The following is a 20,109-nucleotide window of genomic DNA, read 5'->3' on the forward strand; positions in this document are numbered from 1 at the left end:
TTTAGCACTGAAATTTTTCTTCCAAGTGAGGAAAAAAGGCCTCAAGGCATCTGCAGTTTAAATGATAATCTTCAAACAGTACACGAATCACCTTTCTTTTCAAATGATGTTATTAAATGTTTTCTAATAATGACAAAGCTGTAAAAAACATCAAACACCTAATGGCAAAATACCACCAATGAACTGCTGTAGGAAAGGGCAAAGTTAATCCTTTCAAGACTATACAAAATACAGAATTAATCCTGAGAGCAAGAGCTATCAATTTAAAAACAATTCCATTTAAATTTAATCAATTTGACTTTGCTTTGCAACAGAAGCATGTACATATGTACACTACATACAGATTAGTGCTGTATTTCCCTGACTGCTCTCTAAGCTGCTCAAATTAAGTATTTATTTCTGTAAACATAAAAAATTCTCTCCTTGAGGGCAAAGACACCAAAGTTGACACTATTATGAAATTTTCAGGTAAACTGCTGATTTTGAACAACAAAAAAGGATGCTTTCCCTCTCTTATGCCCCATTGCTCTAACTTTAAAGAGTAAAACATTTCCTTTGTTTAATATAAAAAACCCCTTTTTGTAATGTAAAAAATACATTTTAAAGATTGCAGGCGTTTCAAAAGGCAGAGATCTGAAAATGACATGCACACATTTGATAATTTCTTAACCTATTCATCATTGAGACATGTTAGAAGTTCACTGTATGTTTATTGAGAAACAAAACATCCCCAGAAAAGTGCAACAGAGAAGACTTCATAGGGCCACCTGCATTTTTAATTCTCAGTTTACCTGATGACTTCTCCACACTCCTTTACAACTAGTACAGTACCAGTGCAGCTTTACCAAGTCAACCTCAAAAGGCCAATGCTACAGTAGTTTACTCCTGAAATATCACTAACAACATTACACTGTGCAGACAAAAAGTGAATTATATGCTTAAACTGCGGTTTGTTCTGATCTGAGATCTAGTCTACAGGAATAAGTCCCATCTACGCAATGCATATCAATCTAATTGAGTACATCTATCATGGACAGAAAAAAGGACAAAAATTTCAACAGGACTTGTGCAAGCTTCACAAGCATATTTCAAGAAAAGAGGTGACTGCAAGATCAGTTTAAAAAAAAAGATATGTAACTTACACACAGAATATATCACAGCAAAAAACACAAACAAGAACAGATGACAGCATGTCGTTAACCTAATAACTGAGGCAAAGCATCAAAAAACGAAGGAAGGCAGAGACAGCACAAGAAGTATCACAGAATGATACATATCATTTGAAGATGAAACCAAGAAATTAAAGAGATTTCAAAAGCTATGGAACAGATTCAAGAAAAAGTTGAATATATAGAGCAGCATAAAGGACTTTTTATGCTACATTCTAGCTGGAGTAGATTCTAGACAAGTCAGAAAGCGAGAATCAGCTTAATGTGACGTTTTCATTTAAAGCAGATAAAAAGATGGGAAAAACACAAAAATTGTCTAAAATATAAATGGATTTGCCCATCTGAAAGCTTTGACAGTTTGTCACATCTAAAGCTCTGTAGTCTCTGCACTCTTGCAAGCCATTCAGGAAGGCGACGAAGCCTCAAGCAGCGCACAGGCACCCGCGTTACGCTCTTTTGTTCACAAGGGGTAATTACACCAGACTGTGGCTGGATGTTAGACCCACTCAGAGAGTAACTGAAACCCACAATGCAGGTTCACAGCCTTGCCAGGCACAACAAAACATTTGCTTTAACACAAATATTTGCCAGAAGTAATAAAATGCGTATCCCATAATGCTAATATATTGATAACAGCAAACCAAAGTATAAATCATTTGAAGACAGTGAGTGCAAGAAGAACACACAGAAAAAAAATCACATAAAAAATTAAAGGGACTAAGTAACAATCTGTCAGAACAGACTTTGTACAGACTCCACTGTACTGTTCACGCACTCTCTTGACTATACACAGGAAGGCAGCAAAGAGTCCTTAATCTAATAACATGCGCTAGGTATCATGCTAGCACACCACAGCCTGGGTTTATATGTCTCTTAAGATAGAAGCTCATCAGGTCCATTCTACCAGCCAGGGGAAAAAAAATAAATCAAGAAAACACGAAACGAAGAAGTTCACCAAAATTTTCAAGATTTGGGAGTGCATGTATTCTTTCCCAAGCTGTGTAACAGTCTTTAGACAGTCTTAAAGCGAGGGGAAAGGCACTCCCAGAGCAGACCACAGCTGGCAGGGGGCAACACATCTCCCAAAAACCTGCCCCTTAGTCATGAGACCGGGTCAGCATGCAACTAAATCCCAAAGCAGCATGGCTGTTGCCAGCTCTTGCTGGCCTGCTTGCTCATTTTCCACTCTCAGGGTTTCAGACTATCAAGGCAGTTCAATGCTAGCAGGCTTTTTCTAACCACTACATGACAGAGCTCAACCACAGGAACCCATGTGGAGCTTTTTGCAGATCCAAGACAGCTACCAAGTAGTCTGTCCCACCTTGGGATCAGGCAATGCTTTCCTCCTCAGAACAATTTCAGAAATTTAGTCCACCCATGCCCCAGCAACACTGACGCACAAGGCTGGCATTTAAGTTAAGCCTGGATGGAACCTGAGCAATTGCCAGGACATTCTGAAAGAGCAACTACACAAATGCAGAAAAAGACTTGGATGAGAAAGAACCTGTAACTGTACAAACACTTCAGGCGACGCCTGCACCTTTACTGCAGGCAGTGACTGAGTTCTGATAAACTTGTATTAAGCTGCTGTAACCTTAAAAGCTGTTGTGTGTCTCGCTCTGAACAACAGTACTGGTGAGAGTAGTGGCAGTCTAGTTAAAAACATTAATGAGAGGTCGTTTTCAAGGTACAACAATCCTGCTTTGCCAGTTTTTATGGTTTACGGAGCCCTTTTCGCACTTTCTGTTATACTGCAGTTTGAGCCAGGAGAAGCCCACGTACAAAGAACAAATCACTCCACGTACACACAAGTAAACATCTTGAAATGCTGCGAGCCTTCCTTTCGTCCGAAAACGTGGCAAGAAAACACCAGCGTGTAACAATCACTGTTAAGTAACACCTAGAGACGCAACCTACTTTTTGCCGGCGTTTGCCTTTCGCCGTTTGAGGGGAAGAAACAGGAAAACAAATAAAGGAAAACCAAACGCAAACAACTCCGACCCCGCACACGGCCCCCGCTGCTGCGCGGCTCGGCCGGGCCCGGCGGGCCGGCTCGGGGGCGGCGCTGCGGGCCCTGGCCGGCAGGGGGCGCGGCGCGGGCGGCCGCCGCTGTTGTTGTTGCCGCTCGGGGTATTTAAACGCCGGCCTGTCAATCACGGGCGCCGCGCGCTCCCCGGCGCTCCCCGCACGGCGGGGGCGGCACCGAGCGGCCCCGCAGCCCCGGCCCGGCCGAGCCGCCGCCGCCACCGACGCGGGCCCCCAACTTGCTCCTTTGTTTAACTGCCCGTGAATCCCCACCGCCGCCGCCGCTTGCTCCGGCTCGCAGCGGCTGCCGACGGGCCTTTTATTATTCACACGCTCAGCTCGCAAAACACACGCGCGGCGGCGGCGGCCGCTCGGGACCAGGCTGGAAACGTCAAAGAGGCGAGAGGTGCGGGGAGACCCTCTTTCTCCTCCTCCGCCGCCCCCCGAACAAAACGCACGGACAGCCCGGCGCTCGCACCCGGCCGGGGACGGCGCCGGCGCCCGCACTTCTCCGCCGGGAGACCGCCCTGTCCCGGGAGAGAAACCCCGGGGGCGCGGGGGGACACGCGACGCCTCCGCACAGTCGGCACAACTTCGGGGTGGCCCCGGCCCCGGCAGCCCCGCATCTGTTGCTCTTTCGTAACCAGCACCCCCCGCTTGGCCCGGCCCGTCCGCCCCCTCACAGCCGCGGACCCATGTGCCCGGGGACGGCCGCCGGCGCCGGCACCGTCCCCGCGGCGGAGGCGGGGGGGGGAGCCGGCCCGGGCGAGCGCTAGACGCTCCCCCCGTGCCGCCGCCGCACAGCCATTGTCCCCCCCGGGGGGAGGGGGGAAGGCGACTGCCACCGCCTGTGCCCGGTGCCGCCCGGCGGCTGCCCCGCCGCACCGCCCGGCCCCGGCGCGGCTCCCGGCGCCTTACCTGCCGTGGAACCAGTCCTTGCAGATGTCGCACTCGATCATGAAGCGGCTCACGTCGTAGGGTTCGCGGCACACGCAGTACACGGGGGTCGCGGCGGCGGCCGTCGCTCCGGCCATCTTTAAAGAACTCCCTGACTGAGCCGCCCGCCCGGCTCCGCTCCTCCCCGTCCCGTCCCGTTCCCCCCCGCCCCGCTCCCTCCGCCGCGGCCGCGGCGGCGCCGCCAATAACAACAGCGCGCGTGCCGGCCCCGCACGCCGCGCGCGCCCCCCGCCGCCGGCTGGCACGCGCACGGGGCGGGCGGCACGGGAGCGAGCGGACAACAGCGCGCGGGGGCGCGCGCACGTGCGTCACCCGGCCCCCGTGGAGGCGGGAGGAGGAGGAGGATGGGGACGGCGATGGGAGGGGGGTGGGGGGAAGCACCGCCCCGCCCGCCCCGCCCGGCGACCGTCCCCGCCGCGCCTGCGCCCCGCAGAACGGCCCGCGCCCCGCCCCGCGCCGCCCGAAGCGGCGGGGACTGAGCGTGCGCGGGCGGGCCGGCAGAGGAAGGAGCGATTTTCCCCGTGGAGCGCGCGGGGCGGGGCGGGGCGCGCACGTGCCGCCCCTCCCGGGTGGGCGGGCCGCGGTGTGGCACGCGCTGGGCCCCGCCCCCCCGCGGAGTCACGCGGGGAGGGGGCGGGGCGGGGGTGCCGCGAGGACACGGGAGGAGGCGGGCGCGGGGAGCGGCGCGCGCCGGGCCCCCCCCCTCAGTTATGTAACGAGCGCGGCGGCGGCGCCCGGAGCGGCCCGGGCCGCGCTGTGCCGGGCGGATGAGCCCGCTGAGGGGCCGGCGGAGCGCCCTCGGAGCGAGGGTCCTGCCTCAGCCCGGCAGCTCGCCCCGCCGGCCCGTGCAGGTGTCCTTGGGTCCCTGCCGAACTCTGCTTGTGCGGTTCAGCACCTGAAGACCCAGCCACGGGGCACAGACAGTGACGTAGCATTCGTTTGCTGCGGTTTCTGTTTTCACAAAGCGAATTCCACACACGGAAGGCTCGGGGACGTGCAGTTGTGCTTTCTCCCCGAGGCACGTCTGATTTTAGGAAGCCTGGACAGGCCAGTGCTTCCTTGCTGCCCAGCTGGGGGTTGCAATAATTTATTTCTGTTTATTTCTTGACAAGCTCTCTGCCTACGCGTGCATCACTGTTCTGTTCTATGCCATCACCCCTTCTTTCAGGACACAAAAGTAACACTGATGCTTTCATTATGTGTCATCGAGAACAAAACAGTAGATTATAAAACAGTTGTTTTTTTCCTGCAGTCTTTGAAGGACCTGTGGAGATTATATTGTACGAGGGACTGGAGAGCCATGTCCTCCACAATGTACCAATTTAAAAGCTAAACAATAAATACGCTGAAGTGCATGTTACAGTGATCATAACTGTAATAGACACTGCCTACAGCATTATAATTTTACAAGCCATGGCCTTAACCACCAGTAGCCACAAAAAAGCAAACGCTGTAGGTTTGTTTGGCAGAGGGAAGCTCAGAAGTAAATGTTTCCTTTCCAGACTGTTATTGTGAAGCTTGCTAATGTTAACATTTATAGAAGACAAGCAACTTGAGATGATGATTTGGCAGCAAAATGGACAGCAAAGAAATGTAAAACAAATAAATCCAGCATGCAGGCTCTGTGACTGAATGGAGAATGAGACAGAGAAATAAAGGAAGTGTAAAGGATATCTTCAAGAAAGACCAGATTCTTGAACCAAACCCTGACCTATTTAGAAAGCGCCCAAGGTTCTGACCTGCAGGACGTTGTTTGTGGGTTTCAATACTCTTTACTTTTCCAACACACCTCAGGATTTCAGCAACTCAAAATGGGGCCATAGACACATCAGTCTTCTAAAAAGCTGATGTAAAATTAATTAAGGGTAAGAAAATCAGTAAGGCAACAAATGACAATTTCAGAGTTTCAGGAAATAATACCAAGAGGGTCTGTCATTAAAAATACTGTTTCCCTTTATTAGTCTGATTTAAAGACACATGCAGGAAGTTGCTTTTTAATGGTAGGGCCTGCAAAGTCTGGCAGAATCAAGTATAGATAATGTAACAACTACCAAGAGAACTGTTCCAGTTAGAGTTGTTTGTGCAACAAAGTGTTGGTAGATGTAGCCACTCTGGAGTCTGAAAATGGACAACTCCTTGCTCCTTACTTGGGTGTTTCCTACATTTTTACAAGTTCAGTCTTATCTGGAAGCCACAGTTACCAGCTGGAGTGATGTCTTTAATCAAATTGGCCATAAAAAATGCGTACACGTTGTGTATCAGGAAGTGTCTGCAAATGACAAACTGGCTGGTGAGGCAAATGACAAACTTGGTGAGGCACACAGGGAGAGGGTGGCTATTCCCGGGAGAGAAGGGGTGAGGCTGCCTGACGTGTGCTTCATGGAGAGGAGACCTGGCCAGGCTCAGGGCAAGTCCAGCGCCACTGGGTTGGGTGAGGAAGTTTTCAGTTGACACAGAAGAAAGCAACCCATCAGTGAGAGTGCAAAGAATGAGGAAGCAGGCTGGTCTCTGCACCCTGTGGGACCTGCCGTTCACTTGCCTTGCTTATGGGAAAAAAATATTTGCTTTTTGGCTTTTGTTGGGTTTTTTTTAAGAGAGTAGTTATGATCTTAAGCATGCAAAGTAATGCTTGCTGTTTAATAAGCGCTTTGCCTACTGCCACAAGCAATGTCTTTTTGCCACTGTGGTTTATTTCAGAACAAGGTGTGTTAGTGATTCAGCCTGCTGCACCTTAACCAGGTGGGGAATACCAACTTCATCTGTTGCAAAAAAAAAAGTGGCATAAACCAGTTCCACCTCCCTCAGTTTGACCTACTGTCAGCTTTTCTCTTTCCAAGCTGTCTTTCAAACAACAGTAGACTGTACTTGAATGTAAGATAGCAAAAGTTCAGAAAAGCTGAAGACCACACATCATAGCATTACCAAACCCCTTTTAATAAGTATTCTTTCCAGAAAAGTGGAGAGCTTTTCTATGACAATCTTACTAAACACAGTTCAGAAACAAAAAATGCTACACCTACCTTCAGCATAAATAATTAAGTGAAGCAAGTTTAAAGGCCAATCTCAAAAAAACTTCAGAAGCAAGCTCATTATTCACAGCTACACAATATTTGGAGAAACCTGAGGCCGTAGGACTCTCCATTCTTGTCTCCCAACCAACAAGACACACCAATGTGAAATGTAGTGTGCAGACCACCTTCTAATAGGCAACAAAGGGTTCATATGCTTGGCCTCTTGCTGAGCTCTGCCTGCCAAGAACAGACAAGGCAGCAATGACAGAAGGCTGGGGAGGGCCGAAGAACCAGCTCTAGAGCAGCTGGTAACTCTGGAAATCCAAAAGCTGGAGTAAAAAGGATGGAGACAGTGATGAAGAACCAGTGGAAGGGCAGTGAGAATTAAGTAGATGAGAACAATGAAGTTTGTTTTAGGAAAGGAGAGTGATCACTGCCACAGACCATGACTCTCTGCTCATTCAGTGATGTACAGACACTGTCCCACTCCCCCATGCCCCATCTTGTACCCAGCCTACCATCTCCTCAGCAGCTGAGCAAGCCAGTTAGTCCTTCAATCAATGCCCAAATGTAATCTTTCCACCCTAAATCCACCAAAAACATGCTCAGCCCCATCAAGCCCAACCTCTGAAAAACACAACTTACAGCTTGTACACTAAACAGGTCCCAGTGGCTGCCTCCGTCTCTGTGCCTGGATTCCAGTAAAAACATTAGAAACATAATCATTGGGCTGGGGCTGGCAGGGGTGAGGGGCTCTGGCACCCAGAGGTACAGGACTGTAAGGAACAAGCATTGTTACTTACACTGATCTTCAGAAACTAAAGTCAGGGTTAGAGACTGGGGCACCAAGGAGTGAGGAGCACCATTTCTTTGCTTGCTCTTCAGGACAAGCCTGAGTGCTGGTACTCAGTAAGGCACAATGCTTCTGCTTGTGATTGGAGGAATGCTGGCTGATAGTTTATCCTTAAGGCTGGAATCAGGCTGTGAGGTAAAAAGGGCTTAAAGTGCAGGATTCTTCCTGAATAATGTGAAGATTGTGGAGATATTATAAGGCCTGCTGCCCACTTCTTGTCATTATGAGATGAACCTGCAAAGGCACTTGAGTCAACCACATCAAGTGGTTTCCAGTGAGGTCTGTAGGGATGATGGACATGCTGGGCTTAAGTTTGTGGTGAAATATTGCCATGGGTAGACAGTGGAAGGTAGAGAAAATGCCAGGAATAGGAAGAAGATCTTAGGACTGAAGGACTAGAATGATAGGAAAATGATACAAATGCCTAGTACTGTAATACATGCTTGTGCAAATTTGGGTCAGGTACTGTTGTATGGGCCAGTATGGAGTCAGCATCATAGTGGGGTTTGGGTCATGGTGCTAAGTACAGGTCACATTAGGCCATTGCTAGGGAGTGTGGGAATTCTTCCATTGCTGAAGTTAGCAATCAAATAAGCAGAGTGTATGGAATTCATTTTGCTCTGCATGCTCTAGAGAATGAATCTAGAGACACATTGTCTTCACAGACAACCTTTGCTGTGCAACATCCTTCATCCACTAGTGTGTTATTCTCTAGCCATTCACAGACCTTCAGCGAGGTCCACAGGACTCAGAGCTGCCATTAGCAGGGAAAAGTGATTTATTGGTAGCTCTAGAATGCTTATGACTTATGACAACAGGTGAAGGTCTTAGCAAGGAACCTATTCTTATCAAAGACATAACCACCAGCACACTGTAGAGAAGAGGGCATGGGAGAAGAGGGCGCTCATTGTTGCACAATAACAGCATTCAAAGCTCATGCCTGGCTTTGTGTATCTCCCAGAGCACATGCCATATACTGTACATGGCATAGAGGGAGGATAAAGAAGGGAGAGCAGGGCAGGGAGGTTGCCAGAAGGGAGAAAGGGGAGTTTTCCAGTACTTCTGGCTGAACCACATCCAGGTCCACACAAATATGCCTACTTGTCTCTTGGGAGGAGGAGAGAACTCACAACCATCAGTCACAGGATGGTGGCTGTCACCCAGCAGGACATGGATGGCCAAATAAACACCAGAGATAATATCTAGCAGGAAAAGAGATGCCCCAGCAGCAGCTCAGACTAGGGAGAATCAGAAAGAAAAATCAGACATCGATAGCCATGAAACAATCAGATAAACTGTTGGGAAAATATGGGGGTAGAGGGACTTTCCCCAAGTTTGGTCATTTCTTCAGTGTATTTATATGCATTTTGGCAAAACACTCATTTTTAAAATCACTTATTTTCACATCAACAGGCTTAAGGCTGCTGAAAAGCAAAGCTGGACTGAAAAATTGTTCCAGTTCTCCGCAGGAAACTGTCTGAAATATACCCAGAATTGGCAGTATGATCTTTGCATCTGCAGAGAAAATACTGAGTCATGTTGTCAGCCCACACACATTTAACAAAAATAAAAGCAGACCAACGATTCAGAATTCTCCCACTCATCATTTAAAGAAAACAGAAGTCATTCAGTCATGCCTCATGCTTCAGAGACCTTTAGAAAGCACTCAGTGCAGGGAACATTCGCCCACGTCGTGCCCACGCAGCGTTTCAAACCGGCGATGTCATTTGCAACTTGTTCACTCACAGGTCTGGGCACTGTTTGCTTCAGCATCCTCAGAGGAAGTCGCCGAGACTTAAAAGGTTTCTTCTGAAAACGTGATCCGATAGCTGGAGCCTCAGCCCTTCTGTGAGCAATGCTGAAATGATGTAACACAGCGTCCCTGGCTTGAACCTCTGGAGGAGGCAGGAAAGTGCTGTGCGCTTCATGGCAACACGAACTTAAGCTGTAGTTTGAATAAGAGGCTACTGTGCTCCTCCTTCAGGGGTTAATCTTGTACTGAAGCATTGGCTCTCCTGTGCCGAACTCCCCAGTCATTCATTCAAAAGGGAGGTATTTGCAGAAACATTAAGACTGGGAGAATCACCTGGGCAGTCCTCCTTTTAACCTTTCCCACATAGTCCTCTGGCAAGGAAAAGCTGGTTTCTGCATTTCACCCAGCTGCTGGCAACATCTCTTCCTCCTTCAGTTCTAAAAGCTGCTTGAAGTATTAGCAGCTGAACCTAGATGAGTGGCAGCCAGCCCAGCTCATGACGGAGGGGGAGACGTCACTACACAGAGCACACACAGATGGAGTTACACAATCTCTGTGGTGTTGAAAGCAGCGCTGGAAACTTGTCAGGAGCCCAAAGGCCAGAGCTAATTTGTATTTCCTATTGCACAGCATGATTTTAATCAGAGCGAAAAGCGCCCAGTTGTGTTTTATGTACCGAGTGTTATAAGCAGAGACAAGTTAACAGAGAACTAGGAGCAGGACATGCTCTGAGGACAGCATAGAGGAACATTAGATGGGGAATATACCCAATTTATCAGCATTTCCTTTATTCTTCAGGATGGCCATGGGCTATGAAGAAAGAGACTAAGAGGAAACTTTCATCAAAATTCTGTGATTGCCTAGTTCTCTTCACAAGGAAAAAAAAAAAAAGAAAGAAAAGAAAAAAGACACCTGCAAAAACCTTAAAGACAAGCTTATTCTAAAAACCCCTTTCCAAAAGTTCTAGATGTGTCACCAAGTAAAATATGGCATTCAGGAAACCTGTCTCACTTGCAGCCAGTATTTGACAGCAGTCAAGTCTAGGTGATCTCTAACAGAAACTGCTTTGGCTTCAGCTGCAGTTAAGCGTGTGCGAGTTCCTTGTTACAATTAAATTTCTGCCTCGTTGAGAGCAGACAGCACAAAGGACTGGCACAGCCCCCAAGCACCACTGTTCCCAGAATAGGCTCACCTCCAGCACCCCCTTTCCGTGTGTGATGGCTGGAAAGCGGGAGTCAGGAGCCATTTGGTCACCTTGTCCCAGCTGGGCTCACAGCCATGCTCCCTCCCCAGCACACAGCACTGAGATGCACCTTTGTGTGCTGCCAGCTTGTGCCAGAGAGGGAATGAGGCACCAGGTTAATAGGACAGTAAATACACCTTGACATTTCTTGATTGGTTTGCTTTGTACTCCCAATAGATTTACTGGAAACTCAGAGGTGGGGTTTGCTGCTCAGGGAGTGCTATCATAGGAGAAAATCCTTCATTTCAGCCTTCCTCTCTTTACTCTCTGGGAATAAATGCTTCTTTCCCTATCAGTTCAGCTTTATTCCTTGACAGCTGAGAAAAAGAAAGAAAAGGGGAAAAAAGAAATCAAACCTTGGACCTTTATTTTGCTCTGGAGAGCCAATGTCTAGTTCAGAGTGGGATAAACTGCATGTCAGGGATATAAAAGGAAGCCTGTCAGACAAGCTTATCTGTAGCTTTCTATATTCAGTCCGATAAACCCTATCCCCAGAGCGTTTTCCCCACTAGCTAGGCCCTTTCTATTGTAGCCCCTGAAATCAGCACCCTCTCTGCTCTCATTCTTCCTCCACATGCTCCTTTACTCCCCTCCCCCATACACAGTTGTCCCCCCAACTCAAACAGCTCCCCAGGGAGCTCAGGCACCACCTATGTTCAGAGATGGGGAAAAGAGAAGAGCCAGTCAGCTGAATATGCAAACAATCCTATTTGCACCCCAGCATGTACAATTCAGGCCTTTGTCAGCATGATGGAGTGCACTCTGTCCAGTTTGTTTTCTTCTCTGGGATTATCATCCACGCCCTTCCCACATGAGCATTATCAAATGCTGTACCTGAATCAGCCTTTTCAAGACAGCCTGACTGCTGCCTGGTTAATACCTGTCCACCAGCTGCCTATTTGCTTTGTTTAAAAATTATAGCCAATTATAAAATGTGACTTGACATCTACAGCAGCCATTAAAAAAAATTAAAAAAAAAACAACAAACAAACAAAAAACCAACAAAAAAAATCAAAAGCATTTTTCTGGTGTCACTAAGGCACTGGATGGAAGTGGTTTTAGTTGCACAAGCCCTCCTTGGCTGCCTGGGCACTGCCCACCTTGCACTCCCAGGTGTTTGGGGAGCTGCCTGCCGCCCACCTGCGCTCTCCCCAGCTCAGCTCCGCGCCGCGGGGACACGCGTGGGCTGTCCCAGACAGTCGCACCGCGCAACAGCCCGGACAGACGGACACCCCGGGCAGGAAGGACGGCGGGGCAAAGGTGCGAAGCGCTTTTGGGGCTGCGGCAGCCGCCGGAGCAGCACCGGCAGGGCCCCAGGCCCGGCAGACAATAGCTGTCTCCCTGCTCGCTCTCCCTGCCGGCCGCATCCGACGGGGGAGGCTCATGAATCACGGCGAACATCCAGCGACAGGCTGGAGAGATGCATTAATATGCGCCCGCCGCCGCACGCCGCCAGCCCCCTGCCTGGCGCGGCGCTCACCTGCCTGTCTCACCCCTGGCAGGCAGCGAGGGAACAAAGGAGCGGCGCGGGGCGGACGGCAGCGCCGGCCCCCGCCGCGCAGGGAGGCAGCGGCTGCAGACAAAGCCGCGTCCCTGCCGCCATGGGTGTGAGGAGTTCTCCCGCTCGCCCCATTGTCTGGGCTCCTTTGTGCGCCTCCAGACCTCGGTCCCCAACCGCACGGGCAGGAACAGTGGGAGCAGGACAGACACGGCTTTGTTGAAGGGAGCCCTGGAGTGCGGAAGGTTCCCTGCCCTGGCCCTGCCGTACGTGCCCGTCTGGCACACGCCGCTCCTGCCCCACCGGGCAGGTAGGGAGCAGAGGCTGCAGGGGCCACAGGGGCCGCAGGGGCCGCAGGGGCCGCAGGGGCCGCAGACAGACGGGCGGGCACGGGTGGTTCTCCGCGCACATGGGGCACTCGGCGGCCTCTTCCTGAGCACCTTTTTCTCTCTCCAGAGACTGACCCTGTGATGCCTTTTGGGAGATGGGGAATGGTCACCAGGTCCTGCAGAAGGGAGTGTGAGGGCTGCCCTAACCCCCATCGCTGATCGAGGGCTGGTGCCGCTGGCTAGAGGGGGCAATGAGGGAGCAGATCTGGGAGCACGGACTTTGGGATGCGCTGAGCACCCACCACGCCACCTATCTCTCTCCCAGCCTTAGGAGCAGCACACACCTCTGCCAAACTTCCACTACTTTGTCAAGCAGTAGCTGTGGCATCCCTTGTGCGAGCCACGTCTGTGGCTGCAGCATTGCAACTCCCCAGGTCCTGCAGGGCTGGTGGCAGGATCCAGATTGTCTTGTCTCAGGCCAGAGCTGTAATTGCCAAGCGCTCCCGAGGGGTCAGTCCCCAGCTGCAGCACACTGGCAGCTCTCCTCCCACTGCCACTGCACGCTGGCATTGGGATGACCAGCACAGAGGGAAGGGGAAAGCCAGGTCTCTCCAGTGCAGGGAGCAGGGTGTCCCCATCGTGCCCATGTCACTGCCCAAAGGATGAAGCGCTCCCTGGTCCCATGGCAGCTGTAGCACGTGGATCAGCTCCAGCAAGGGAACCCCATAGAGGCATGGCTCCCCTGGACTCAGCCCTCTCGCTTGTGCAGTGCCTGCCCTGGCCACCCTCAGCTGTCTCGCTCCTCTCCACTGGCACTGCTCACACAACCAATCCTAGCCACGCACAGAAATCCCTGCAATGATCTGGGTGTCATTCCAACAATATGGCCATAGAACATAAGCAAAGAAAGAGAGAAAAGGTCCAAACGGAGGGAAAAGCATGTTCCTCAGGGACAGCACCCAGGACCACAGAGGAGCCCCAGCACATCCCTGCTCTGCTCCCGGGACAGCAGTGCTGAGAGCTCTGGCACAGAGAGCAACAGGGTCCGGCAACAAAAACCAAGACACTTACTGTAGGGGAGCTGCTAGTGGAGCCCGAGGGTGTCCACAAGGGATGGGGATGGGGAGGAGGCAACATGCAACCACAAAGCCCATTTCTCAGTCTTGTTCTGGGAAAACAGTTTCTGACATTTCTGGTTCAAAGTGCAGTTTCTCTTCCTATTTTCTTCGTTGTATTTGGTATATTTTAAATAAATTCTAAATAAATTCTTGCAAAAAACCCCCAATCTTCTATGGCCACCAACAGGGAGGTCTCCAGACAAACTTTGTTCAGGAATACATTTTTCCTAAAGAAAACTCTAAAATTCTATTTTTAAACAAAAGGTAGAAACCTTGAATCTCAACAGCATCACTTCCTTCTTTGAGTTTTCCTGCTTCACAGTGAAGCCTCAGCAGATCTTGTAAAGTATATTTGTGCTTTACATGCAGGAATCATACTGGGTTCAATGGACAAGAGATTCTCAGCAACATCTAATTTGCAGAAGCAAAGCAGCTGTTCCCAAGGCCACCAAATAAGAGAAGACTGTGACAGCAGATAAAGCAAAAAGCCAGACAGAAGCAAAAGACCTTCATCTTCAAAAGTCAGAGAAAGGGGAAGAACTGGGGTATAGGGGAAATACCTGGGAAAGAAAGGGGAAAGACCTGCTGGGCAGCAGATTGGTGGCAGAGCTCCTGGCCTCTCCCTGTCTGCTCCATGCCCCCTTGCTGTTTCCCCAGGCAAAAAGGGACACATCAGCTCTCTTCCCCCAAGCCAGCACCAAGCTGGTGTTCCTGCAGAGGGGCATTTCAGCAGCTGGAGAACTGGCTATATTAGCCCAGAGCTGAACTAATACAAGAACCATTTTGAAATACCAGCTTGGAGGCGCTGCCCAAGTTAAAGAAGCTGATGGGATTGGGAAGAGGTATAACAAGGTGCCTCTTACTGAAAAGCAGAGAACTTCCCCCAGGCTGCTTTTGGCTCCTGCAAAGCATTCAGGTCAGTTTGTAACTTATTAACACCAACACTCACAGGATCAAAGTTCAGCACGTGTTCAGTTGCTCTTCTGGAACAGCAGACTTGAAAAGCATATTGTGCAGGTTTCCTAGGAATAGAAGAGACATGCAGAGAAAGCATCCACTGCCCATCTGCTCAGAGACATCCACTGCACCACTTTGGGTCATGAGACAGGCTTCCTTCAGCACCTTGTGCCTGAGGAGCTACCTCTGCTCACCTACGGCACCCCTCTCCATCAAGCTCCTGCCTCCTCTTGTGACAAAACAGTTTTGCACCCAAGTGATGCCTGAAAGGGTTCCCAGGTTTAGGAGGAAATTTGTCAAGAAGGCAGATTACACTGCATGTTTTAAGTGTCTCCCCTGCAGCTGGAATTGTACCTTAATCTAATTACACCTCCAGCGCTCCAACTTAAAGTGTTCAATATATGATGTCACTTGAAAAATTAATCACTGTGCCACTGGACAAGCAGAGCTGGGTTGTGGAGTCAGTGTGGCAGAGCAGAGTCAGATGAGAGCAATGGGGCTGTATCTCCCAGCACTGGAGTTGTGTGAGGGGGACTGCTGTGGTTCCCATAACCAGCCTCTTATCAAGCTGTTAAGCCCACACCAGGTAAGCCAGCTCACCTCCAAAAAAGTGCGGAGTTCCCAGGGCTGGTTTTCTATCTGCTGCTCCTGTAAGGCCTTTCCTTTGGAGGGAGGAGTGACCCTGGCAGATGTGGAGCATGGTCACCCCACTGAATGCAGTGAGGGTACACATAAAGGACCTGCAAGAAGGACACAATGGAAAGGAAGGTGAGAGCTCACTGCTAATCAAACCTGGAAGAGAAGCATTGATGGATGGAGCTGAGTGCAGTCTTTCAAAGGTATCACTGGGCAGGATGGCCCCAGAAACAAAATCAAATCAGGAGTTTCTAAGCAGGTGGCATGCTTTGAATCCTGCCTGCCCTGAGATCACCACTACTTACCCTGGCATATGTCTGTTGCAGTGATCAAGTTACCCAGTGAGAAGAGGTTACACAGCAATTATAGGTCCCTCCCCACCAGCAGAGCAACCAAAGATCCTCGGCTCCCCTGCAGGTTCACAAGTAAAAAGCCAAACAGGTTTCATTGGCTGGGCAGCTACTGCCCAAACCAGTGTGGGTAACAGCAAGGGGCCTGACTGTCAACACACAAAGCTGCAAGGAATTGCAGGATGATGCACAGGTGTGCTTATCCAAACCTGCACATGTCCAGAAAGTTCTATTGTTTAAAGGGGGTTTATGTCTATGCTTTATAATGAACAGTATCTGTGGATTGTTCTTTGTAAATACTTGTGCCCTGTGAAGGTCAGAGTTATAAACACCCAAGTAAAGTTCCTGGAAGCATTCTTCATTTTTAAGCATTTTGTCAGAGCAATCAGTGATTTATCAACCACTTCTGGCACCAGTTGAGAACATTCTGCTATTGCTTATTGTGACCCATAAAGGGCCACTGTTTCAGCCCTATTAGAAGCAAGATGTTCATTGCTGTTTGCATGGCACCAGTGCCTAGTGCCAAACCTGCACAGACACATCACCTGTCATCTCCAACCAAAGGCAGGGCCTGGTGGGAAGGAAGTGCAGAGATGATTCCTTTCTGTGTGCTATTACAAGGCATCACTAAACACTCACCACACTTACAAATGGACCTTTTGTCTGGTGGGAGAAGTCATCCCTTCTCCCTCAAGCAAATATATTTGCAGAAAGGAAAGAAATTCCACTTCTGCAGCCACTTACCAGAAGAAATGATGCGTTCTGACCATCAGGATAATCTGTTTTCCCTGCAAAGACATATTAACAAGCCCCTTGCTTCTCAGTGACTAAGGAGGAGGGAAGAGAAACCTTGACCACAAAGAGGAACTCAGTCTTTGGGAAACAGGCAAAGAGGATGCTGTTAAACATTTCAGGAAACATTATGGGAAAGACGGGGGCAGCCAGAAGTTTTGAAAGTTTTGATTTCCCCAAGAAAATAAACTGCCTATTCTAACTAGAGAAGAAATGTCTTGTGAGCCCTCTCTCCTGGAGAAGTTTCTCCTACAGTACTCCATACTGTAAAGAGCTGCAGAGGAGGGAACACTCTTGACAGGATTAATTTACAAGGCAAAAATGACTCTTTTTTTTCCCCAGGGAGAGTTAAACTAGACTCATGCCCTTGATGAAGTGTGTTTGAAACCTTCCTGCTTGCACGAGGAGAGCAGGAGCTCCTGCCACTGGAGCACAGGCATTGCTCAGCCCAGGACCACCCCAGAACTGCCTGAGTGCCATCTTTGTGGGGGAAGTTAAATAATTCAGATTCCCTTTTCAACCAGGCCACTTATGCTTTGGATCTGTTTTTGTTAAAGCCTTCTTATTTTAATTAAGAAAGTACTTGTTGAAAAGCAGTACCCTGCCCCTTTGGTTACCATTACCATGTGTCTGCTGAGACCGCCAGCAAGCCTTTGAGATGCAGCAAGGCTGAACTCAGTAGTTCTCAAGGAATTATGAAAACATTTTAAATGTAGCCTGGAAGAATGATCATACTCTCAGCAAACTGAGACTACAAAACAACCCTGAGAAATTCGGCTTTTCGGTCAACAGCAGCCTCATGATGCACAGGAACAGGAGTACAAAGCTCTGCCCAGGGAGGAGTAACAAGAGGCATCCACATGGACTGGGAACAGGCTGGCCAAGTAATTGCCCAGTGAAAAGGAAGCTGGGAGTTACAGGCTTGCCAAGCAGTTTAGGAGTTAGCTGTGTGCTCTCACTGCAAACCCAAACTGCACAGCAGGTAGTGTCAGGGGCAGCATGGCCAGCAGGCCTTGGGGAGGGCACAATTCAACACTGCTAAGACTGCATCTGAACAGAGCTGAAACAGCAAGCTTCATGAATGTTATGAATCCCAGAAAAGAGTTCCTAGAATTCCTAGAATATCTGTTCGTTTTTATTATTAGAGGAAAAAAAACCTAACAAAAAGCCCATAAGTTACTATTTCCTGACAGTTCCCATGTCTTTATAAGTGGCCCTACATCACCAAGTTTAGGATGTGTATCTGAGAAAGAAAGTTTTCCTTTTGAAGGAGGGTTTGTTGTAGGAAGAAGAGTTGAGAAAGGCTACTAAGCTCTGTGTTGTCCAGGACACAAGACAGTACTGCCAGTAGACTTTCTGCTATCAGAACATAAGGAAAGGATAGAAGGAAAAAAACAAAAAATAAAAACCATGGTTGACAACCTCCCTGCTCTCCTGCAACCCTACCAGCATCACAGCAAGATTCTTTTGAGATGGCAGTGCACAAATAGGTGGTTTTCACAGGGTAAGGTGTAGAGGATCAGATAGGGGAAAACACGTCTGCACTGAAGTGGCTGTGCAATCCTTGATCTCCTTTGAAGAAATGCGTTGCTTTTAACCTCCAGGTGCCTGTCCCCAGTGCAAGCCCAGTAGGCAAACAGACACAGACAGTGTTTGTAGCAGGAAACCAAACCAGAAAGGAATTTTATCCACCCAGAATAGGCCCCTGCCTGGGGCAGCTGTGAGACCTCTCTGGCACTCACTGACACCAGTGAAGGTCTCACCTGCTCATGTATCTACTGATTCTCTGCTCTTATTGGCACAGGGCTGGTTTTCACCTCCTGGAACCGAGATATCCATCTGCACTGACCAAAAATCAGTGTTCAACAACACTTGTTAAAGGCAACTGCTGCCCGAGCAGCACCAACAAGCATTTGGCTGGCCTTGCTGATAGAATACTACAGATAATGTAGATGAGTCCCCCAGTCAGTCCAAGGGGAACAGGCCCCACCTCACCACCTGGGCACTTGCACGCAGCCTATAAATCTCAGCTGTTTGACTGCTGCTCATAGATTATTATTCTCCCCTCCCTTCTTGCCTCTTATCCCTCCATGAGCCCGCTGTCCTTCTAACACGGGACAGATTTTTTTTCTGAAGAACTTCATCACTTCTCCACAAGACCTCCCAGGCACCGGAGGTGATGGACAGCAAGACAGCAGAGCCTAATCCCCACATGTTATGTGGTTTTATTCATCCCATTGCCTTCCTTTTACAGCATAAGTGTGAGAGACTCAGGCCAGACCTCAGCCTCCATCTGCAGCCTGGGATTATGATCTGAAGCATAATATTTCTTTATGAGCAAATTATCACCAAGACTTCAATGCACTCTTGGCCTTTTAAAAAACTAAGTGTTTAGTATTTTTATTTCTTTCTGCTCTGCAGTTTATGGCTCCCATAAATCAGATGACAGGCTGTGGCACAGAGGGCTGATCTGATCTGTGGGAACAGGGAAAGAGGCAGGAGAAGGGAGCACTGACAGATTCATTAACCAGGAGGGACCTCTGCACCCTGCTGTAACTATCCCCACGGGGAAGGCAGGATGCTGCCCACCTGAGGCAATGCTCACAACCCTGCCAACTCCTTCTGCTCTGACACCAAGTTTAAAAGCCCAATTTCTTCTATGCTACACCACCTCCTTGTAAAAATTGAAAACCCAGTTCTGTCTCTCACAGGAGCAGTGATAGATCCACTAGGATTCACAAGGTGTTCCATCACTACAGAGCTACAGGGTGTCAGGACACACACAAGCAAAGTACTGACACGCTACACTGGTAAACCAGCCCACACATCTGAAACAATCAAATCTGACCCAGCGTAGAAGCCTTATCTTGTGGCAAATTAAGGATGCTGCGATGGTTAAAGGTCCATTTCAGAGTTGGAAAGTTGGTGCTGAAGCCCCAGGTCTCACAAGTAAAAGACCAAATCCCTAAAGACATTTATTCACTCAGAGGTGCACCCAAGGTCATGCTATGAAGCATTCCAGCAAGCAGCATTCAGGGAATCCTCCTTGCCACATCTCTGTGCTTCCAAATACTGTTAAAATCCCAACTGTAGTCAGCCTATGCCCTCTCAGGGAAATGGGATCCACAGCCCTTCCTTTCTCCTGCCCCTGCCCCCTGCCTCAATGACTTGGACTCTGCTTCAGGACTGACACTTTCCTACATGCACAAATGTGCATCTCTAACACTGCTGAGCAGGTCATCATCTTCACAAAGACCTCACAAGACAATAATAATATGTAATATTGCAAGGACTCTTGGACTGGGACTTGCAGGGTTCTTCAGTGAGCCTGGATTTATTGCCAGCTGAACTGCTTTGCTCATTGATAAGAACTGGTCTTTCTTCCTCCGTGCTCAACGCTGCTTTGCTAGGGCAGACT

At 49.3% G+C, this 20,109-nt stretch overlaps 1 protein-coding gene across 2 annotated transcripts in view; it reads right to left on the bottom strand.

The window, feature by feature from the left end:
- Positions 1 to 4,298, bottom strand: part of KDM7A (lysine demethylase 7A) — a 61,388-nt gene extending 57,090 nt beyond the window's left edge. For both annotated transcript variants that reach the window (XM_063395558.1, XM_063395557.1), the window contains exon 1: positions 4,113 to 4,298. In XM_063395558.1, the coding sequence (XP_063251628.1) occupies positions 4,113 to 4,228 (116 nt within the window). In that variant the 5' untranslated portion in view covers positions 4,229 to 4,298. The remainder of the gene's footprint in view (positions 1 to 4,112) is intronic.
- Positions 4,299 to 20,109: the final 15,811 nt, after the last annotated feature.

This window comes from Prinia subflava, chromosome 4 (genome assembly GCF_021018805.1).
Source record: "Prinia subflava isolate CZ2003 ecotype Zambia chromosome 4, Cam_Psub_1.2, whole genome shotgun sequence".
Lineage (NCBI taxonomy): Eukaryota > Metazoa > Chordata > Aves > Passeriformes > Cisticolidae > Prinia > Prinia subflava.